General features: G+C 40.5%; 1 protein-coding gene across 1 annotated transcript in view; it reads left to right on the top strand.

The window, feature by feature from the left end:
• The window catches only part of PHEX (phosphate regulating endopeptidase X-linked), a 213,327-nt gene that overhangs the window by 175,326 nt on the left and 13,440 nt on the right, over positions 1-24,561 (top strand). Inside the window, exons 17-19 of the mRNA XM_086389324.1 lie at positions 9,692-9,746; positions 16,695-16,762; positions 18,994-19,124. Of these exons, the coding sequence (XP_086245450.1) occupies positions 9,692-9,746; positions 16,695-16,762; positions 18,994-19,124 (254 nt within the window). The remainder of the gene's footprint in view (positions 1-9,691; positions 9,747-16,694; positions 16,763-18,993; positions 19,125-24,561) is intronic.

The following is a 24,561-nucleotide window of genomic DNA, read 5'->3' on the forward strand; positions in this document are numbered from 1 at the left end:
TGGGAAGATCCCCTGGAGAAGGGAAAGGCTACCCACTCCAGTATTCTGGCCTGGAGAATTCCATGAACTGTATAGTCCATGGGGTCGCAAAGAGTCGGACACAACTGAGCAACTCTCACTTTCTGATTCAAGAGGCAGGCTGTGAGTGGAACATGCTCTAGGAGTGACATGGATATGAGCCAGAGTGTGGAAAGCCTCAGAAAGCTGGAAAAGAGCCATGGTGAGAGGAAACAGGCGTCAGAAATCTCACTCATCTGTCATGATGGTCACAATCTCACTTGTCCTCCCATGAAGAAAAATTTGTTGTTTTTAACCCTTATTACAAAAGTATTTTATCTTTATTGTGCCAAATCTCGAAAAATTTAGATAAGCTAAAAATATTTTTAAAGTGGATCATAATTTAAAAATAGCTACATTTAATACCTTTGTTGAATCTCAATATGTTTATCTACCATATTTAAAAATTGAAATTAAACATGAGCTCATCCAATTACACTGTTTTTTTTTTTTCCCACTGAAATTTGTAACAAATATTTTTTAAAATCTATTACGAATTCTTCTCAGTCACCATGCTTAGTATTCCACCAAATAAAATCTCCTTAATTTCTCTAATTTTCTACCGATAGACATTTAGGCTCTTCTACTATTGCAAACAACAACAACAGCAAAAACTACTGAGATGCATTTTGTGGCTAAGTCTTTGTCAAATATGAGAGTATTCTTTAGGGTAAATTCCCAGACGTGGAGAAACTGCGGAGTCAAATGGTATGCTCAATTTATGAAGTTTTAAAATACATGTTATCCTGCTTCTCTTGAGAAGAGTGGTACCAATTTATATCTTCACTAACAGTAGATGAGATGGTTTTCTTTTACTGAGTTAGGCATTGCGAAGATACTGCTGGAGGAGATGAATAAAGAGACTCAGTGTTTTTTTGTTTGTTTTGCCTAATTGATAAGGGGAAGATGTTAGTCACACCTAGGTATGGCTCGGTGACACCACACAGGCATTTGTTGAGGCATCTACTGTTCTCCCAGGCCTGGACTGAACATCACTACCCATACTGTCAGTTTTGAATACCTAGGATAGCAATTGTGTGTGTGGAATGACCTGGTGGAACATGAGTAGAATCCGAGATACTGAGCTGCACTGTGGGAGGAAATCTGTGTTTTCTCTGCCAGATGTTGAACTCGAGCAGTGGTTCTCAAAGTGTGGCCCCTGGATCAGCAGCATCAGCATCATTTTTAATAAACGGACCTTACCTGGTCCCACCCCTGACCTCCCAAATAAGAAACTCTGGCGATAGGCCCAGCAATATATGTTTTAAGAAGATTTTAACTACCAAACCTCTGCTGCATGCTGAAGTTTGAGAACTGCTGAGCTATAAAAATGGAGCAAATGCAAAAGAAGTCAGACTTGGGTGGGTAAAGGTAAGGAGGCTAACTTGTCCTGGCTTGCCTGGGACTGTCCCAGTTTCATCACTGAAAGCTCCACATCCTAGGAGCCCCTTCAAGCCTGGGCCAACAGTGATGGTTGGTCACCCTGGTAAATAAGAAGAGGATCTGTTTATTGCAGCCTGGAGGTAATTATGGCACAAAAAGAATAGAAAGGCCAGAAGAGAAGGTTTCAAGATGGAGGGCAGATTTTGGAAGCTGCTTTCTGCTTGTCAGTTCTAGGCTGATGGATATGGTGGCAGGAGGTTACCTGCGGGAAGCCAGCAGATGGCCAAGGCATCTTGCTGAATCCCTTGACATGAGTCACAGCTGTTAGAACTTGATATTTTCTGAAAAGGGGATGGTTGGCATTCACCAAACTACTGCAAGATGCCAAATTGAAAAAAAAAATCCACTATTAATCTTAGCAGTGATGACAATGAAATCCCTTTACAGCAAAAAATATAACCAAAAGTGCTTTGTAATTGCAGCAATTTCCATGTTCCTACTGATGGCCCCCTAGCTTCTAGAAGAATGGTATCCGGCTTATCTGATTATGAGAACTAATCCTGAATAAGATGTAACAGTCATTCTCTCTTAGAGTAAGAATTCAGCCTGGATTTTCCAAAGCAGTTGCAATTAAAACTATTTTTGTCCTTTTGTAAAATCATAATTTATAAGCCATGTAAAGTTTCAGTTTTGAAAGAATAGTCTGTGAAATTATAATACAAATATCTAATCATATGTTACAAGTACTGCGTTGAGGAGCAATAAAGAGGAGAATGAGACAAGAGGGCTGATTTATATACATCAGTTAAGTTAAATATAAGCAGCTCCTTATTTTTCCTAAACTGAGATTTCTGTACTTGTTTGCATATTAGAATCACCCGGGGAGCTTTTATAAGCTCAGTATGCATCAGCATACTGATGTTTAGGGCTCCATCCCAGACATTGTGACCTGATATGTCTGAGGCAGACGTGGGTTTATTTTATAAAGCCTCCCCAAAGGATTCTAATGTACAGTTGGGGTTGAGAATCCTTATTCTGATCTAAGTCAGGGGGTTGCAATTAGGATGCACCAAAATAACTGGGGACCTGTTGAAAACTCTGACCCCCACTGATCTTACAAATCTTTTACCCATTAGCCTATACATGTGTATAGGTAACCCCTTTCCACAACACACGTATGTATCTACTCCCCTGTATCCAATATTTCTCCACTGAGTTTAAAGAATATTTCAATTAAACATACACTTTAGAGAGATTTGGTATCAATTCACCTTCCTCTTTAGATTTTACAAAATGGAATTTTTTTTCTAGTTACATCCTTTTTCCTTTCCCTGGGTTGTAGCTTCTTTGAGGACATTTGTAGTTTTTGGCTTTCTTCACTTAGTTTGATGATCCCTAGTTTTATCTATGTTCTTGAAAGTTGAATGGATTTATTCTTTTTTGCGTGTGTGGATTTCCCAGTTGCGCTGTGGTAAAGAATCTGCCTGCCAATGCAGGAGGTGCAAGAGACATGGGTTTCATCTCTGAATCAGAAAGATCCCCTGGAGGAGGAAATGGCACCCCACCTCAGTTTTCTCGCCTGGGAAATGCCATGGACAGAGAAGCCTAGTGGGCTATAGTCCAGGGGGTCATAAAGAGTCATTCGCTTGCACACATACTGAAAATTGGAGGCCTCCCATCTTGTTAAATCTGACCAAACATGGAAACAATAGGAAATGATGTGCCAGTCTGACTATAGTCATTTTTAAAATAGTCACCATTTGTAAATGTTAATGTATTAAAAAACTTCACACCTAAAAATAACCAAACTTTGGAAGATAATGCTTTTAAAATACTTGCCACACGATAACCTTTCTGAGCCGTACACTTAGAGATATCAGATATGGAACTTAAAATTAATGTGGCAATTACATGAAAACATACAAAGAATGTAGGGAAAAGAGATTAAGTTTGTTCAATATTGTTAGGACCAAAGGACTCTGATCTATATCAGTATTTTGTCTGATTTTCTCTTTGTAGCCTATGCTCTAACCACAAAAGGGAAAATATCCTACTTTTATTCTTTGGTGGTAGGGAGGGCTAAGAGGACATAGGGGTGATGGAATTGGCATGGAGCTGGGCAGGTCTTTTTATCTTGTCAATATTTGCTTTCTGATTGAGAGTTTATTGGAAAAAAATATGCAAACCTCAAAACTATACTAGTTTGGCTATGAATATAAGGGAGTAGAATCAACAGAGTCCCTAATCTAGAAGGTAAACAAAAACCAGAGTTTGAACAATGGAGCATATCCCCATTCTGGTGCTGAATATGCAAACTTCAAGAGGTAGCAAATCGATAGTATTAATAATATTGTGTAATGTTTTAGACTTTGGCTAACCCCCACTTATAGGTAATGTTTAATCCCCATCACCCTTTAGAGTTTCACAAAGTGCAGATTCCATTTACTCAACAAATATTTATTGAGTGCTTACCACATGCCAGGCATTGTTCCAGCTCTGAAGATATTGCAGTGAAAGAATGGTAAAAGTAAATAAAAGTCCTTTTATTACGGAGCTTGCATTCCAATTGGGGAAAGACAGACAATACTTTATAGACAATAAGTAAAATGTGGATACCATAGATGGTGATATTATGATGAGATATAAACCAATTGAGGGGGATAGGATAATACTTGGCTCCTTTAAAAAAGCACTAGGGAAAGCCTTAATGAGAAAGTGACATTTGAGTAAATATCTGAAGCTAGTTTTAAACACAGTAGTGGGAAGTTCTGGGTTGGGGGGAGAGAAAAAAGAGAAATTACTAATTTTTATTTTGATCTCTCTGCATAATAGATTGGCCAAAAAAGTCCATTTGGGTTTTTGCATAAAGCTCAATAGTTTGAATTTGCTATGCCTGAGGACATACGTTTGTTTTCTAGGGTCTAGGCTTTAGGATAACGGGCTAGTTTTTTCTCTATATTTACCTATAAAAAAAAACCTAATTAATATGATTTTACACTAATAAAATGAATACTAGAACCCAGAGACATTGAGGCATTTGCCTTTTTCTGGAAAGATGTAGCTACAGTTAGGATATAACTATGACTTCAAAGGCCAACTAGTTGAACCTGACCCAGTGAATGTGATCAGTTCTTTTGCACTTGTGTCCTAAGCAAAAGTACTCTATGCCTTTTACCATTACCGTTTTGCTAAGACTGCAACCAGATTAGTCAGTATTCATTAATAGAGTTATGAGAAACTGCAGTGAAAATGGAAGGCTGACCAAGTAGAAAGCCTGAAGCAGGCCTTATGATTTTCCTACCTGTAGATTTGAGAAAGAGAATTTTTTGCTACCAAATAATGAGGTTATTATAGCATGTGTGTTTATGCATAGCTGTGTCCTACTCTTTGTGGCCCCATGGACTGTATTCCGCCAGGCTCCTCTGCTGATGAAATTTTCCAGGCAAGAATACTGGAGTGGGTTGTCATTCCCTTCTCCAGGGGATCTTCCCAACCCAGGGATCCAACCCATGTCTCTTGTATCTCCTGTATTGGCAGGAGGATTCTTTACCACTAGCGCCACCTGGGAAGCCCATATAAATGCCAGTATTTTTTTTGGTCAGAATTTTAGTTGTTGAGGTCCTTTAATGGACCGGAACTTGGTGGTCTGGAGTCGACGATAAGAAAGTAAAGGAGAGGAAGAGGCTGATATTCCTTGGTTTACATAGAAAGCCAATGAAGTCCCTGCACGGGGCTTGCTCTATTCACGAAGGCCTCAGGCGCCCTCTCGATGGGGTGAAGGCGCAGAGCACCTTCTCCAGAGGGTCTTAGAAGCCCGGGCAGGAAAGTGAACTCAGAGAGCCTCTGCGCTCCAGGGGATCAGCCTGAAAAAGAGAGGGGGGGAGAGAGAGAGAGAGAGAGAGAGAGAGAAAGAAAGAAAGACACGGGGACCAGAGCTCTGATGGAGCAAAGGTGTTTTAATCAACATGGTGTGGGCATATATACCGTCTTACAAAGTAGTTATTTTCAGCAAAGATAAAGAGGAAAATTCCAGACTTACAAAACATAGGCAATCCGTATTAAAGAGACAGATTTATAAACAATCACTTTTACCATATGGTTCACAAGAGGGAAGAGGGTACTTATCACCATATAGAAACACTAATGAAGGAAATGCCTGGATTCCTCAGCCCCTGGGAGAGGCTTGCCTCTCCTCTTAGTTCCTGAATATTCAGGAATTAATAAGGAACAGAGAATTCCTGACAGATCCAAAACAGCACACAGGAAGCCTCATGTTAAATGTTTTAAATTATTTTACTACAAGCTGTATTTTTGCTTGAAATAGAAATTTGCTGGTATTTACAAATGTATGAGCAAAATACTGCCATGTAAGCTGAGTAGACTATAAACTGTTTTTGGGTAATCTTTGGAAGAATTTTCTATAACACACATACATTTATTTCTTTTTAAAAAATTTATTTATTTTTGGCTGTGTTAGGTCTTCTTTGCTGCATGGGCTTTTCTCTAGTTGCAGTGAGTGGGGCTACTCTCACAGGCTCTAGGACACGTGGGCTTCAGTGGTTGTGGCTCCTGGGCTCTCCAGCACAGGCTCAATAGTTGTGGCTCATAGGCCTAGTTGCTCTGTGGCATGTGGAATCTTCCCTGATCAGGAATTGAACCTGTGTCTCTTGCATTGGCAGGTGAATTCTTCACCACTGAGCCACGAGGGAAGCCCCACACATGTTTATTTCTAAAAGAGTTTATTTTAATTACAGATGATTACCTTTGATTAATCAATATTTAAAATATTACATTTATGTCCAAAGCCCCTTTAACCACCCACCACCCCAAATCCCAATGATCTCTAAGAGATAAATGACTACTGTGACCACTTTGATATGTATTTTATAGACCTTTAGTGTGAATTTTCATACATATACACAAACTGGGCTACTTTAAATATATAAATGGCATTTATATGTCTGTATCTATGCCCTGATTTATGCCAATAGCATTTCTTAGAGTGTTTCCCATGCTAGAAGACGGAGATCTACCTCTTGACTCTTCCTTTGCTGCACAGCAGTCCATAAAATGGTTATATCATCAAGTCATTCCCCTCCTGTTGGACATCTAGGTTGTTGCACGCTTTTCTCAGTTACAGTGATGCAACAATAAACGTATTTAGTCATGACTCTACAGTGCATGTGAACCAGTGATTGGGCAGTGGTTCTTGAAGTGTGGTTGCCCAAGCATCAGCCTCTCAGGGGGACTTGTTAGAGATGCAAATTCCTAACCACCTCTCTGGGCCTAACTCTAAGGGTGGGGCCCAGTAATCTGTATTTCAATAAGGTGATTCTGATGCATGGCAAAATTGGAGAACCACTGGCATTTCAAGGTTTAAGAGATGACTAAATTGCTTTCCAAAATGCTCGCAACAATTTATACTCCCACTAACATACTTCCTACACCCTGGCCAATATTACCTATTATTAAATTGATTAATTTTTGCCAGTCCAACAGTCAAATTTCTCTTTCCTCCCTCTCCCTCCCTCTCTCCTCTCATGTTCATATATGTATGTGTATTTATGTGTACATACACATGCACACATACAGATAGAAAAAGAATCTTGAAAAGTTTGAAATAGGTGGCAAGGCAGTGCTGAAATGGGAAGAAGAGGAGATAAAATAAATATGCAAGAAAAGATAAGAAAAGCCTATTAAAAAGGGAGAGAAAAAGAAAAAGAATCCCATTTCCATTTATTTAATTATTTTCATTTCTCCCTTTGCTCAATAGAACTCTCACTTTATGAGATAAGATACCGAGTTGGCCCTGTTGAAATTTGATCTATCACTCTTGCCAGTTGACATCTCCAAAAATGCAGCTTAAACTGTTAATCCATTCACTTTAGCTAAATGGTCCTAAGGGCATCAGATTCTTGTGTTGATCAGTGTTGGGTTCCCTGGCCCTGACAAGCTGTGAAGACCCAGATGATCAGGGGAGCATGATGGCTGAGGCTGGCGAGTCTGGGGCCTCTAACGGTGACAGCAGCAGAAAGGAGGCTCAGGCAGGTGTCAGATGCTTTCCTGTAAGGGGGTTTGCAGTGGACATAAATGCTGCCAGCTGGGCACATTACCAAGCAAGAAAGCCGTAATGATTTAATAATTAAATCACATTGGTCTATGATCATTGTTCTTATTAGCAAAGATCATTGCTTTTTGATGATATATGAGACAGAATTTTCATACAAACACTGTGATTTGCATATATATATGGTATATATTTGCATATATATATATATCTCCAAGTCAGAATGACTTACTAAAAGTAATCACCAAAAAGAGGATGGAATTTTGATGTAAAGATGCCAAGGATATTTAAGAAAATGTGGAAATTATGAAGATTAATTTGACATCACCCCTCTGCAGTTTCCATTATGTGAAAGCAGCAGGAAGAGAGAGGACTCCAGGCTGGATCCATCTCCATTGTACAATAAGGTTTTTGTACCCTGATATTGCAAACTATGATGTTATTAAGAAAATATCAATAATATATATATGAATTATATAAATTAATATTTCACTTCTAAATTAAGAACCTGCTTTCCTGCCCCCATGACTCATAATATCCTATCTTGGAGGGGAGGTAGACAGGTTGTTGAGAGGAAAAGAAGGGAGAGAAAACCTCTGAACTCATGAAAGAGCTTTCAGTCTCTAGGATCCTTGAGCAGTAGCCCTGTAACAGGCAGGGATGTTGCAGAAAGGATCTCTTTCTAATTTTTTTTTTGTTACTATTGATTGCAATTCCCAGTTGTAATGACTTATAAGTACAGCTCCTAGGATCCACTCTAGGGTACAAAATTTATGGTGAGTTGCAGTGGCAAAGCAAAGCAAGGCATTTCTCCCACTCATCTGTACCCTGGGCCAGCTACATCATTTGTGGGGCTCAGTACCAAATGAAGAAACAGGGACCTCCTTTTCAGAAAGCAGGAAAAAGTGCTGTCAAGGGACTGCAACAGAAAGCTTTGGCCTTCCTTCCAAAGTCTCTCATTCTGTAGACTGGTCACAGTATTTTTTATCTGCTATTTAGTACTGTGAGTTGGAAGGAAAATTAAAAATTTAAATCATCAGCATTATTTTACCATTCATCTTTATATTGTACAATGCCAAAACAAATACAGATACAAGAACTTTTACTTGAGCTATGGAATCACCAAAATTATAGTTTGTATTTTCTAGCTTATACATGAGGATGTATTTTCTTCTTGTCAGGATGGTGGAAACACTGCAGAAAACTAATTCAGAAGGTTTTATTTCATTTCTTATTACATGTGCATTCTATCAACAATCTCTACCTTTGGTATACTGATGAATAAGGAAGGGCTGAAAGGGAAAGATACCAGGGGTAGTCCTATCTTTCCCCTTCCTCTTATGTCATCATTTTGGTGTATGTGATTGCCTAATGCAGTGAAGTAACAGGAGTAAGATAGAATTCTTATCTGTCTAATAAGATAGAATTCTTATTCACATGGTTAGAATGCCACTGCTGCCTTTTGGTGGTCAAGGCAAATTCTGGTTCCAGTTGAAAGAGCCCTTTCGTGCCTGTCAGAACCTCCACTTATTCAGTCCTAGATGTAACATACTTGTGCTTGCTTTGAATCCTGCTGAATTCACACGTGTTGTGGGTCTACCAGAGTTCTGTGCTTCCAGGGAGCATCTTGTATGCTATGTGCAAATAGAGCGTAATAGGAACTGTGGACAGAAATGTCGTGCATGGCTCCTTTACTCACAAACGTGCTTTATTGTCCCCTTGGTCTCCACTTCCAAAATCACATTCAAACATAAAATTGTTAAGTGTTTCAGACAGTGACAACAGAGCGTTAAATCCAGTGTGAGGTTCTTTTGCACGGGGCCCTGTGTGACTGCACTGGTTGTGCACCCGTGAAGCCAACCCTTTCTGTGTCAGGGGAAGCTGCAGGACAGCTGGAAGCCTCTCTCATGTGCTGTGTCTGAAGGAACCCCTCTCACAGCAGCCTGCACTACTGCCCATAGTGTATCCACACAAAATGGTCTCCTTGAAACTGATGGAAGACACTGATTTCAAACTCAGTTGAATTAATATCTTAGAGGCAGTTGGATCTATTCGAGGGCTCCCAGCTCCATGAGGAGTACCTTTCTGATGGGCCTTTGAAACTCTAAGACTAAGGATACAGTCAGGTACTCATCATCAAATCAATCTCTATATCCCTTACAGTTGTGTTTGTCTTTCTCCTAGGATTTCCAGCAGGAGAACTCCAGAAGCCTTTCTTTTGGGGAACAGAATATCCTCGGTAAGTAAACTAATAAGAGAAATCAGTTACTGACAGGAAAGGAAGAACATGATGTTTGGCAGAGCACAGAATATAAAGTAAAAACAAACAAACAAATCAAAAGCAAAACCAAATAAAAGAAGGCATGGAAACCAGCTTGGGTAGTCCCCATTCTCATCATGTTAGCTGTTTCCTAATGCTTGTTACCAGGGTGTATGATTGGATAAGAAGGCTAACCTGTACACAGGGAGCTTTCATTTGTTATGCATTTGTTTATTTATGTATTGATGCATACTGGAAATACGTGAACCTTAAAGGACTGTTGGGATTTGACTTTATGGTGATGGATTGAAACCCATTCCAAATGGAAGAAACGACGTGAAAAAAGGGAAGAAAATTGCTTTTAGAATAGCAAAGAGTCTGGTTTGGTGAGTCCAAGTGTTATTTGAAGGGAAATAGTAGAAAAGAAGTCTGGAAAAGGAGGTTGATGTTTGATATTGGAGTGCTCTGAATTCCAGTAAGGAGCCTGGACATTAGGCAATAGAAGATACTGACGTTTTTGAGCAAGTAGAGATAATGAAGTTTGTCTTTAGAAGCATAAACTGGGTAGCTATACAACAGGTCAGAAATGGACAGTGTCTGGAGTTAGGGATTTCACTTTAGAGGCTGTCAATACCAACTTACTGTAGAGTCATGTAATTCAGAATTTCCAGACATAGTGGGAATTCTAATAATCATTGTCAGTTATATCACCACTTTTATTATGTGCCTTTGCTTGCTCTGATGATTTAATGCACAAAAAAATGTAGTCTTGATTTTAAAAGTCACTTATATTTTGGTTTGGATCAGTGACAATTTGAATATGATTCTGCAGGTTAAAAAGACATAGGATCACATACATATATAAATAAGAGAAATACAGTGGCAATGTTGTTATTTGGGCTTTCCCAGAAGCAGATTCTGTAACTAGGATTCAAGTGCAAGTAGTTCTTCTCAGAGGTGACACCAGGAAATACCACCAGGGCAGTGAGCAAGTGGGACAGGGAAGGAAGGAAACCAATTAACTGTGTCATATGAATTTTCTATGATGGTCATAATGAGTTATCACAAACAAAGTGGCTTGCTGCTGCTGCTGCTGCTGCTAAGTCGCTTCAGTCATGTCTGACTCTGTGCGACCCCATAGACGGCAGCCCACCAGAACCTCCCCGGTCCCTGGGATTCTCCAGGCAAGAACACTGGAGTGGGTTGCCATTTCCTTCTCCAATGCATGAAAGTGAAAAGTGAAAGTGAAGTCGCCCAGTCGTGTACGATTCCTAGCGACCCCATGGACTGCAGCCTACCAGGCTCCTCCATCCATGGGATTTTCCAGGCAAGAGTACTGGAGTGGGGTGCCATCGCCTTCTCCGATGAAGTGGCTTAAAACGATGTAAATTTATTAGCTTACAGTTCTAAGGGTCAGAACTCCAACCTGGGTCTCCCTGTGCTAAACACAAGATGTTGTTAGGGCAGCATTTCTTTCTGGAAGCTATAGGGAGGAGTCTGTTTGCTTGCCTTGTCTAGCTTCTGGAGGTGGCCCACATTCCTTGGCTCGTGGCGCTCTTCCTCCATCTTCCAAACTAGCAAAGTTGCATTACTCTGACCATTCACTCATTCATAATCACATCTCATTCTGACTCTCCTTATCTGCCTTCTCCTCCACTTAAAAAACTTATTTCTTTCTGGCTGCTCTGGCCCCTCATTGCTTCAGGAGGGCTTTCCCTAGTGGCAGAGACCAGGAGCTGCTCCCTGGTTGTGGTGCACAGGCTTCTCACTGTGGGGGCTTCTCTTGTTGTGGAGCACTGGCTCTAGGCACATGGGCTTCAATGGTTGTGTCACATTGGCTTTGTTGCTCTGAAGCACGTGGGATCTTCCTGGATCAGGGAGCAAACCTATGTGCCCTGCATTGGCAGGTGGATTCTTAACTAATGGACCACCAGGGAAATTCTCCTTCACTTTTTGTTAAAGCCAATTATTACTGCAGGCAACTTGAATTCATATCTGCTGGAAGATTGTAGAATAAGCTTCAGCACAATTTCATCTCAGGGGCAAGGGAACTGGGGTATTTGTCTTCCAACTCACTTTCCACAACTGATTGAAGGCTGCCACTGGGTGTTTTAACTCATTGGCATTGCCCTGCATAAGCCTAGAGGGCTCTGGTGGCCAGAGAAAGCTCTCAGGCAAATAGTTTCAGGTGCTGGCAGTTGGAAGCTGTCAGATTGATGTGCTTAAAAATGGTGAGTGCCCAGAGACAGGATCAGGCATCAATAAAGCCTACAATAGGGAAGCACTGTCATTAGCATAAATAAAATTGACCAGTTTGTATGGACAAAATCCATTCATATCATCCCAGGTTTCAGCTGTATAGTTTTCATCAGTTTAGTTCAGTCGCTTAGTCGTGTCCAACTTTTTGTGACCCCATGGACTGCAGCACGCCAGGCTTCCTTGTCCATTACCAACTCCTAGAGCTTGCTCAAACTCATGCCCATCGAGTCAATGATGCCATTGAACCATCTCATCCTCTGTCATCCCCTTCTCCTCCTGCCTTCAATCTTTTCCAGCATCAGGGTCTTTTCCAGTGAGTCAGTTCTTTGCATCAGGTGGCCAAAGTATTGGAGCTTCAGCTTCAGCATCAGTCCTTCCAATGAATATTCAGGACTGATTTCCTTTAGGATCGACTAGTTTGATCTTGCAGTTCAGAAGACTCTCAAATAGTCTTCCGGAGAAGGCAGTGGCAACCCACTCCAGTACTCTTGCCTGGACAATCCCATGGACGGAGGAGCCTGGTAGGCTGCAGTCCATGGGGTTGCTAAGAGTCAGACATGACTGAGTGACTTCACTTTACTTTTCACTTTCATGCATTGGAGAGGGAAATGGCAGCCCACTCCAGTGTTCTTGCCTGGAGAATCCCAGGGACGGGGGAGCCTGGTGGGCTGCCATCTCTGGGGTCGCACAGAGTCAGACACAACTGAAGCGACTTGGCAGCAGCGGCAATAGTCTTCTCCAACACTACAGTTCAAGAGCATCAATTCTTCTGCACTCAGCTTGCTTTATAGTCCAACTCTCACATATCATGTGTAGTCCATACATAACTACTGGAAAAACCATAGTTTTGACTAGAGAGACCTTTGTCAGCAGTTTTCATCAGTGTTCAGAGAGTTTTAATCAGTGTTTAGATATTTGTAATCAATTTTTTTTGTATTGTTAAGATTAGAAATTTATATATATTTCCATAAAGTTAAAGACAGACTGAATATTCGCTAAGCTTGCTTCAAACTAAAGAGGGTCCTAGAATTTTTTGATGTTGCTTATCATTAGTAATTAAACTAATCTTCTGTTATTGTGGTCATATGCCTGGACACTTGGACATAGTCAGGTTGGAGTTTGAATTTATTGATCAGTGAATTTGTTTATCATGTCCATGAGATGATTTTCTCATATAAAAGTCAAAATCGTAGAAACTTAGGAAATGTTGATGTTTACCTTTATGCTGAGCAAGAGAGAGATTTTTATTTTTTTCCTAGGGGTTCTATGTTTTGCATTGAAGCCTTCCATCCTCTGTTAAGATACCCATTCAATAATTATTAAGCATCTTTTGGACACTTAGCATTGGAAATATGGTGATGCTGTTGAGATGGGAATCACAGTGTAGTGAGATGGGTTCCCATATATCCATCTCTTCTAGATGGATCTCCTCCAGATCCAATGAGTGGGTATTCCCGCTCCTCACACTGGTGAGCTTAGCCCCCTCATGAGTGTTGTGTCTAACTGTGGTGATATCAACAAGCTGAATTGTTTCCAGAGAAAAAAATCAGGATTTTAAATGGCCTAGGACAGCATATTCCAAAGTGTGTGTCCCATGAAGTAGTAATGGAGGTGAATCGTCCTTCCCTTCCCTTTCTTTTGGAGAATCACAGTACTTAGCAGTATAGAAATTCCCAAGAAGTTCTGCAAGAAAATTCTATCTAAAGGTGTTTAATTCAGAGTTCCTAACCTCCCTTTTTCCTGTGTTTTGGAAATTGCTGGCCTCAAATTCATGACTGAAGAGAAAGAGTTAAAAGAACTTGAGAAGAGAGTACTTGAGGGATAACCTCGTAAGGGTCTTCACGTTTTTGAAAGAAAGTGTGGCAAAATCATTTAGTAAATTTGGGGAGGTCAGAGGGTATTCAGCTAGAACACCTTGTACCACTCCACCAGACCAATAGATAGGAGAGAGATTCCAGGTCAGCATTAGGGAGCGCTGTTTTATCTAGAACTACTCAAAGAGGGAATGGGCCGCCTCAGAAGGGGGTGAGCTCCTGGTTATCGGACACACCTAAGAAGAGAATTCTTAGGATCATTTTAATGGGTTTTTTGTAGAGGGGACCTATGCCTCTGCTAAGGAATTGAACTAGATGACCTTAAAGCTGCTTGTAACTCTGAGATTTTTATGAATTTCCACACCAGACCTAGAGTAGCCTTTGCTTGATGACAGAGTGAGATCACAGTTGCTTTGTTGTTGACAGCAAATCCTGTGCATATGTGCAACCCATTGGGTGGTAAGAACAAAAGAGAAACTGAGTGGGTGGAAAAATTGTCATCTTTTTCATTTTATTTTTGGAAGGCTAGATTTTCTCTGCAGGAGTCTTCTTGTTTCTGGCCAGCCAGTCACATTTTAAAAGGCATACGAATTTATTAATTTATTTTTATGACATGCTAATTTAAATAATGTCCATTGATAAAATGAAAGATGCAAATTTAGTGTTATGAAACATTATCATTGTCAGGCTTAGTCATCTAAAATTACTTTTACTTTTTGTCTCTTGTCCAAAGGATTGTGATTATGTAACTGAGAATTGAAACTTACAATGATTCAATCATTTTCTGAATTCTCTATTACCCTTTGTGAATAGGAAGCTCTTTGGAGCAGTCCCTCTTAGTCAGTTCAGTTCAGTCAGTTCAGTCGCTCAGTCGTGTCCGACTCTTTGCGACCCCATGAATCGCAGCACACCAGGTCTCCCTCTTAAGGGACATTTATTGCAGAGCAGTTGCTATAAGCCCCCGTGGTTCATCCCTTAAATTCATCCAGTCAACAGCATTGACTGAGGCTTGTAGAGGACTGAGTACTATTCTTGGAGCTAAGAGTCCTAGAAAAGCGAAATGTTACAGGCTGCATAGTGAGAGCTACTGCTGCAAAAATTAGCTCTATGTAGAATTACAAGTTTGTCCCACCCTGCTCTCATAGCTCTATGATTGAAATGCATCGTTTTACTCTCACTTCTTTAATGAAGGTTTGCAATGATGGAAAAACAGTAGGAAAGCATTTTTTTCAAATGCAAATTACCTTGCAGGAAAGAAATAACAAAGGAAGGAATTGCCACCAAGGGGAAAAATTAAATCTTGCAGCACTTCCTTGGGTATAGTTGTGACAAGCAATTAGCATGTTAAGGATCATTATGTCCTGTAATAACATGTTGCTTCAAATTTCTTGTTCCTTCCACTTATAGGTCCTATCTAGTGCTGGGTGATTTTGATGTTGCATGTCAGGAATCAACTGTGAAATATTTGTGTATAATTACAAATCTCAGGAAGAATCTTTATAACAAGGATTTAAAGTTGTCTATAATCCTCATGCGCACATTGAATGACTAAAATAAGTAACATATTGATCTGTCACTTGCAAGAAATGGTCAAATTAATCAGTTAGTTAAATCATTGTTACTCATTTACAGTGTCCTAAGTCCAGAGAATTTAGCAGCAATCAAGTAGATAAGGGTTTTGTCTTCAGGGAACTTTTAGTTGAAAGAGAAGATCCCAGACATATACATAGGGAAACCCCCTTACTGATTTCCTGATACATCATTTATGTGTTTTCTTTTAGTTACCTATTGCTATGTAACAAAGTGCCACCACTGTTAGCTCCTGATTCTGCAGTTGGGGCAGTACTCCAGTCAAGACAGCTTATTTCTGCTCCGTGTAGTATTGGCTCAGCAGCTCGACTGGGGCCATGGGATCTAAGATGACTTCACTCACATGTCTGGTGCCATGGTTGGGCTGGCTCGAATGGCTGGGCTCCTCTCGTCCTTTAGATGTCTCTCAACGTTTGGCATCTCTCACTTGCTTCACTTGGCATCTCCAGCTCATTACTCCAACTTCTTTACATTGCAACTGACTTCCAAGAGGGCACACAAATGGAAGCTGTAAGGCCTCAGCCCAGAACTCACACCTGGCCCCTCGCACTGCATTCTGGTGGCCACAGCAAGTCCCGAGGCCCATCCAGTTTCAAGCGGGAGGGAAATAGATTAACTCTTGGTGGGAGGAGGAGCACACGCATTCAGGGTGTGTGGAATTGTCAGCATTCACCTTTGTAGGTGAACAGAAATACTCTAACACCTTTTCCAAATCTGGTTCAGGCTTCATAGTCTTTGCTGTCCACCTGTGAATTTGTCTGTCACAGAAGCAGAGGAATGTGACTACCTTCCAAAGCAGGGTGATCCCTTTTAATCTCTATTCTATTCCTGTTTTATGTCTACATTTGGAAAACAATTTTCAGCAGGTTCACAGATGAAAAATAAACAGTATGTTTATTGACAGGATCTTTTCAAAATCTGCTACTGCTTTGGGTGTTTATAAATATAAACTGCAGTTAGAGTGCATATATACCCACAGAAGCCTTAGGGCTGAAAGGGACTTTAGAAACCATCACTTTCATATCCCTGATTTCACTGGGTAGAAACTAAGGCTCATATATGCTCATAGTGACACCATTAGAAATTATAGTTTCTTTGTCTATTTCAATGACAAGGATGTGTTTACTTTTTTCTCTCATTATAATTTTGTGGATGTGGTTAGTAGAAAACGAATTGTCTTGGCTTTTCATTGAAAAAAAAATAAAGAATTATGCTCTGACATTCATGCTTATAATTTTAGCTCATTTATATATTTATGCCATAGATCTCTGAGTTATGGTGCTATAGGAGTAATTGTTGGACATGAATTTACACATGGATTTGATAATAATGGTAAGTACCGATTCACTGTATAAGCTGATGCTTTTATGGTCATGTTGATGATATGGATGTTAATTGTTGCTATTATCTTTGGAGAGTGGCATCATCTTAGATTGAAGATTATCCAAAGCAGTATAATTGCTGATTGAAAACTTCCCCCCATGTCTTGTTGTATTAGCTTGCAATAAATAAATAATTGTTCCTGTTGGAGATGGGGTAGCATTAAAGCAGACCTTGTAATTTCAGTGAAATTAGTTTTGCATTTAGATCTGAATTGCTGTAGCTGCCACAGTAGTTATAGGAATGACTTTATAGCTTCTCTTCCTTTCTTTATTCACCATTTTGAGATGCTCTCCCCAGAGGTGTGAGCTTTGCTCTGAAGATGATTATACATGCTGCCGAGTTAGGACTCAGTCAGTTAGGATTCTTGAAACTTGGCTAACTGATTCCTTTACACTATTTCAAGATTTATGCAGTGTTGAATCTCAGTTTTCCTCTATGCTGTCATGTATTCAGAATTTCTTTTAGAAAGGCTATGTTTTCCTGATAATACATAATATAGAGTATGGTATGTATCTTGATGACATATAAGCAAAAAGAGCAGAGTATTGCACAAACGAAACAAATGACTGCCCTTTGAAAGTCATCATTTTAAATCAGAACTCCTTTCTCCTTTGGGCTTACCAGGTGGCTCAGTGTTAAAGAATCCACCTGCCAAGCAGGAGATGTGGGTTCGATCCCTGGGTTGGGAAGATCGCCTGGAGAAGGAAATGGCAACCCACTCCAATATTCTTGCCTGGAGAATTCCGTGGACAGAGAGAGCCTGGCACACAGTGATATACAGAGCAGGCTCAGGAACTGCCTAGCCCAAGGCAACCCTGTTTAGAGGGACTTCTTTCTTCCATATCTGTGAGATCTCCAACATCCTTTCCTGGATGTCTACCCCAGGGCCAGAGACCCTTTCGGTTCCTCTCCTTCTGGATAATTCTTTACTCCCAGCAGCCAGCCTTTCCTTAATCACTGGAGTTTTTTTGCTCCCCTTGCCACCCCTCCCTGCTGAAATGTAGCTGCCTGGGAGTCACCTGAATCCCCTGAGCTGCATTTGGGTTATCTGAGAGGAGATTCTTAGCTAAGAAACAAAAGCCAGTAGTGGTCTCTTGGTTCTAGGCTTTTTTTTTTTCCCTGGGAAACTTCAGTATAGTTGTCCCTCAGAATCTTCTGGCAGCCTTTTGGACAGAATCTAAAGATGGCATTTCATTCTGTAACCAGTACTTAGAAGAGTGCATCGCACAGTAACTATTTAATGATTGCTTGGTTAGCAGGTCAAGGACAGTGACTTGGAGCTCTCCAGGGGTGGGGGGATCGGGGTGGTAGTGGCATGCAGCCTTGCTGAAGAGCTCTGGGTCATTTTCCTCAACACCTTTGCTTTGGGGACTTTCTTCTAAGCTCAGTGAGAAGTTCTCTGTGCAATTAAATTTAAACCAATAACAACCTTGAGTATAGGAGATAGTCCAGATACACCTAGAGTTGTTGTTGTGTTTTTTTTTTTTTTTGAGGGATACAGGGAAAATGAACAATGAACCTGTAGCAAAAAAGCATGTATAACTCATCTTTATTTCCATTGTGTTTTGGAGATTTCCATTCTTGTTTCAAGTTCTCTTTTTAGAGCAACCTTCCTTGTCAGAGCAGGACAGATGGGCCTTCCATCTACACTGATGGCTGTGGAATGATTCATAAGAGAGGTTTTATATGTCTCTTGGCTGCTGGCAACTTGGAGGAAACACAGTCCTTTTAGCGCTGAGTCAGGGGCTGTGGTCGCAGGGTGTGAGTGACTCACTGAGGCTGTTCCTATGGATCATTTGGAATTTCACAGGCAGTGGTGCTTTGACTCCTTTCATGGGCTTTCTGAAGGCAGCCATTTCATTTCATAATTTAGAGAATATTTGAGGTCAGAGCAGGTAGAAACAATCTGAGATTGGTCAAGAATGGTACATGCCATAAGTTGATAAACCTTAAAGTATCCTTGGTTGCTTAGAAGTAAAGAACTTCCTCAGACCTTTTTCTCCTTTCTTTACTTTTTATAATTAATTAACCTGTGACACTGGAGAGAAAGCAGGAAGTGCTTCCAGGAGTGGTCCATGACTGTGTTTTCAAGGCTTGTTGAAGTGAAGGAAAGGGAAGGTGCAGAAATTTATTTGTTTCCATAAATAATGCAAATATATTTTAACTTTCCTTTTGGCCAGGTCGAAAATATGATAAAAATGGAAACCTGGATCCTTGGTGGTCTATGGATTCAGAAGAAAAGTTTAAGGAAAAAACAAAGTGCATGATTAACCAGTATAGCAACTATTATTGGAAGAAAGCTGGCTTAAATGTGAGTACAACTGCAGTGGAGGGGACATGCTGTGAGTCATTTTTCCTCATGTAGACACTAGCTTGCTTTCGAGCATTGGTACTCAAAATGTATTTCCCAGGTCAACAGTGTCAGACTCCCTGGGGAACTTGTCAGGAATACAAATTCTTTAGTCTTAATTCAGACCTACTGACTCAGAATCTTGGAGTTGGGGAGTGGGGGTGTAGGGGTAGGTGGGAGGGTGGAGCCTGGTAGTCAAGCGTTTTGTCTTCTCATAAGCCTTCTGGTGATTCTGATAGAAGCTACAGTTTGAGAATTATAGGCCTAAGCATTAGTCTATTCTCCTAGATTCAGATTAGTATAGAAAACTGTGTAGCAAAGATAAACAATAAATATCTCAAAAATATGAATTGTGTATCATTAGAAAGATTTCTTTCCAAACTACTGCTTAGCTTTAATTCATTGAAAAAAAAAAATCACCAGTTTAAAGAGGGCATGGCAACCCACTCCAGTATTCTTGCCTGGAGAATCCCCATGGACAGAGGAGCCTGGTGGGCTACAGTCCAAGGGGTCTCAAAGAGTTGGACACGACTGAGCACACATGCCACAATTTTGTTTTAATTTTTAAATTTGTCTATTTTTTATTGAACGATAACTACCTTACAGAATTTTGCTGTTTTCTGTGAAACCTCAGCATGAATCAGTCATAGCTATACGTATATCCCCTCCCTTTTGAAACTCCCTCCCATCTCCCTCTCCATCCCACCTCTCTAGGTTGATACAGAGCCCCCCTTTGAGTTTCCTGAGCCATACAGCAAACTCTCATTGACATGCCACAATTTGAATTAATAACTCTGAATTGGTTAAGAGCTCTTAGATAAAGAAGTTGGAGCAAAAAAAAAAAAAACTTTTAAAATGTTGATTTTCTCTTATATATACTTATATGCATTCTTATAAAGACAATGTGATTTTATACATGCTTTTTCTGTGTGAAATATTGTTCCTTTCCTTTTCTGTCTTCACCTCTACCGCCTTCCCCTTTCCCTCTCATCGCTTTTATCTTCCCCACCTATAATCCATCTCAATAACCTTGATACACTTTTTCCCCATGCTCACGTGGAGATGCACACACACACACACATACACATGTGTGTACACCACGCACCTGCCTTTACTTCATTGTTTTTAGTGGCTGCCTAAAAGTCCATGGTGTGAATGGACTCTTAACACAGCAGCATCCAACCTTTTGGGAATGAGGGACTAGTGTCAAGGTAGAGAGTTTTTCCTTGGATGGGGTGGGGGACATGGTTTTGGGGTGATTCATGTGCGTTACATTTATTGTGTACTTTGTTTCTATTATTATTACATCAGCTTCACCTCAGATCATCAGGCATTAGATCCCAGAGGTTGGGGACCCCTAGTCTAACACAGCTGACTGATGTCCTGTTGAAGGGTTACACTGTGTCTCCAGTTATTTCTCCATAATAAATACTGTGGCAGTAAATACTCTTATTATGTGTATATTCTTTTTTTTTTTTTGCCCTATAGGATAGTTTCCTACTGTTCCTAAGAAGCTATAATATTTCACATTTCTACCAGTGATATGTGGAGAAACATTTATGTATTATTTTCTTGTCAATTTATGAGAACTTTAAAAAATATTATAGATGTTAAAGTTTTATGTCATTCATATTATAGTATTTCCCCCTCAATATATTTCTCATCCATTGTACTTTGTATATGGTATTTTTTGACAAACAAAATTTAAATATTTCCATAGAGTCAAAAGATGCCTCTTTTTTATGCATTTCCATTCTATATCATATATGAAGTCTCCTAGCTTTACTGGGATGGAGAAGGCAATGGCACCCCACTCCAGTACTCTTGCCTGGAAAATCCCATGGATGGAGGAGCCTGGTAGGCTGGAGTCCATGGGGTCGCTGAGGGTCGGACATGACTGAGCAACTTCACTTTCACTTTTCACTTTCATGCATTGGAGAAGGAAATGGAAACCCACTCCAGTGTTCTTGCCTGGAGAATCCCAGGGACGGGGGAGCCTGGTGGGCTGCCGTCTCTGGGGTCGCACAGAGTCGGACATGACTGAAGCGACTTAGCAGTAGCAGCAGCAGCTTTACTGGGAAGGATTTTTTTTTTTATTGTTTTGTCATTTTGCATTTAAATATTCATGCATGTGCAACTTATTTTGCTATGGAGTTTAATATGAAAGTTCACTTTTATCTTCTTCCAAAAGGATAAATTGATCCAGTATCACTGACTAAAATATGTGTTTTTTTTTTCCTTACTGAATTGAATATTCGTGAAATACTAGAATCTCATATATACTGAGATAAATTTCTGGTTTATATATTCTAGTCCACTGATCTACTTGTTGATTTCTGTACCAGTGCATTTTTACTGTGGCTGTATGGATTTTTCTGGTATCTGCCAATACAAGCTCTCCCTCACTGTTCTTTTATGTGGTTGGCCATTCTCAGGCAAATATACCTCTGTATAAATTCCAGGATCCTTTTACCCACTCTTTACCCACTCCCCAAGAAAATCCCATTATGATTCTAAGTTGTGTGCATGCGTGCTAAGTTGCTTCAGTTGTGTGTCCAACTCTTTGAGACCGCATGGACTGTAGCCCGCCAGTCTCCTCTGTCTGTGGGATTCTCCAGACAAAAATACTGGAGTGGGTTGCCATGCCCTCCTCCCAGGGGATCTTCCTGACCCAAGGATCAAACCCATGTTTCTTGTGTCTCCTCCATTGGCATATGTCTTCTTTACTACTAGCACCACGTGGGAAGCCCAAGATTCTAAGTTAAATCACATTAAATGTATGTAATTGGCATTTCTGTCATAGTCCTGTTGTTCAAGTATGTGGTATATCTTTCCATCTATTTGGTTTTTGTTCCAGGCTTTCAAATGCAATTTTACAGTTTTCTCTGTATAGTTTATCTCCTATACATTGTTTATTACTTCTTTTTCCTTTTCTTATTTTGCTGGTTTGATCAGGTTAGCTTTCATTCCCTTCCCCCACTATTAGTTTTTTTTTTTCTTGTAGTTTTCCAGTTGCATTTTCTGTCCCTGCTTTCATAATTATAAGTCACAGATTTCTCTCACTGTATTTGACAATGAGACCAGTAATGAAGAATTGTTGGTAGGTTATGGGTCTGCATGAAGATCTTCCTCTAAAACGCTGTGAAAACTGTGTGCTCCTAATTTGTCTAGTCAAGGGCACAGCACCTAAGAAAAGCAGGAGACCCCGCAAAACCAGGGTAGATGGATGTGTCTACACAGGGTTTCTCTAGAGTCTCTTGGTCCATCAGTCAAGCATGTCCTCTACCCAATAACTTCCTGGGGCTGGGACAGCACCTGAAACCTCACTATGCCTCAAGTCTAGTCTGCTGAGCTATATTTCACCACTCCAGAAGAATTCAGGTAAAAAATCCATGCACTTTTAAAGGGAATGTTTATAAACGCTGAGTTGGTTCTGCTGGTTCTTGATCTATGTACAGCACAAGGGAGACCACTCCTTATCTGGGACATGAGAGCAGAGTCTGTATCCTTGAGTCTATATCTCTAGCTGCTTCGTCAGTGCCCTGGAAAGCCATTTCTCTGCCCATGTATTTTTAAAATGTCTACAACAATGTCATGGGAAGACCTAAAACAGATACTTTTGTGTTTCTGTTTTCAATTCAGGGGTTATCACATTGTGAAAATCCATCTAGAAAACTAGCAAAGTATTCTCGAAATTAAAAAAAAAAAAAAGCACAGGGGAAGGATTCTAGAGTCAGACACAGGTCCATATTTTGGTTCAACCAATCGCAGATTGTAAGTTTTTTTTAACTTAGGCAAATTATTTAACATTCCAGTGTCTCAGAGACTTCATCTGTGAAACGGGTAGCTATTTTTTAACTCTTTATTCGCTTGTCATAAGAATTAAATAACTGAGGTAATGTAAAGCACTGGCACAATGCCTGCTGTGCAATAAGCACTCAATGAATCATGCTTAATATTCCTAATGCTTTGTGACATACTCGTAGGTACACCATCCCAGGGGAGAACAAACAATAGTGGCTAAAAAAACAAACAAACAAACAAACAGTAGAAGAGCAATTTTCTTGGAGGAAGGGAATGCATATTTCCTGGTGATTATTATATACAGGCATGGGGATTAGACTTTACACTTGGAACGAATTTCATCCTCATAATGGTTTGAGAGGTGTTCATATTACTAGGCTATTTTACATACGAGGAAACTGAGGCTCAAAGAGATTAAAACCCATGGTAGAATCTACATTAGAGCTTACACTGGTATGACTCCAAAACCCCTACTCTTCTTCCCATATCATTCTCTTACTTTACGTTATTTGAAACCTGCGTGATGTGTTGGGCAGGGACTGTTCTACAACATCCATTTTGGCCAAAGCGTCAGATACCAAAACTGAATTCTGACAAATGTGTACCTTTGCAACAAGGACGCTAGAAAGGGCATGCCTGTCTCAGCATAAATCCATCCAACCATCAGAAAACGGCTTCGGTCTCATTCCCTGAGGAGAAGGGATGGCTTCCTTTGTGGATATAAAGGACCATGCTGTATTTTTCTAGCTTCATCTGTGGAGGCCAGTCCTCTGTGCCTGAGTTATTCTTTGCTGTGGACTGGGGGGAGCTCCAGTGGAGCATCTGAGAAACAGGCTCTTAGCAGCCGATGAGTCCTGAGAGGCAAACTTGAGGTCATATGTTCTACTGAGGTGGTCAAGAGTGGGAGGAGCCTGAGGGGTAAAACTACTCCTCAGACCTCTAAAAGAAAAGCTTAGAGGAACAAGGAAGGAGATTCAATTTGAGCATGAGTGGTTAGAAACAGAAGCAGTAGAATCAAAAGGAGTTAAGACTTGAGAAGGTTACATATTATGGAGCAAAGGCTCTGGGCAGAGATTACTTGAGTTCGAATCCCTGTGAAATGTGAGTTCACTGCATCCCTCTTAGGTCAGGTCCATTAGAACAGAGCCTGAGAAGGGGTTTCTTAGATAAAGGAGTCAGCCACAGAAATAGTTTCAGGAGAAACCTGTAAAATGATGAGGAAAACATGCTGGTTTCAGAAGTTTAGCCTCAGTCTCATCCCTTAGAGGATTCTGGAGCATGAGTTGCATCACAGAAATTGTTCAGCCTGGGATGAGGGGCTGGAATGTTCTCACTGCACACTGAGAAGTAACTGGTATCATCTCCCAGCAAGCTTGAGGGGAGTGGATTCCCCTAAGCTAAGCTTAATCTTCCTCAGCCTGTAGCAGTTGCTGGAATGGGTTCCTGGTGGGACAGGGGATCTGGTGCAGCACCGGGTAACACCTTTGACACACACTCTCAGCCTTAGATTCCTCATTTGTTAAGCAAACGGTGGTGATAACAGCGCTTGCCTCATAGGACTGTAGTAAAAGAAAGACGCTGGGTAAAGCAGGAG

This window comes from Bos grunniens, chromosome X, assembly GCF_055505025.1.
Source record: "Bos grunniens cultivar Pamir isolate PY7600 chromosome X, Bosgru_T2T1.0, whole genome shotgun sequence".
Taxonomy (NCBI): Eukaryota; Metazoa; Chordata; class Mammalia; order Artiodactyla; family Bovidae; genus Bos; species Bos grunniens.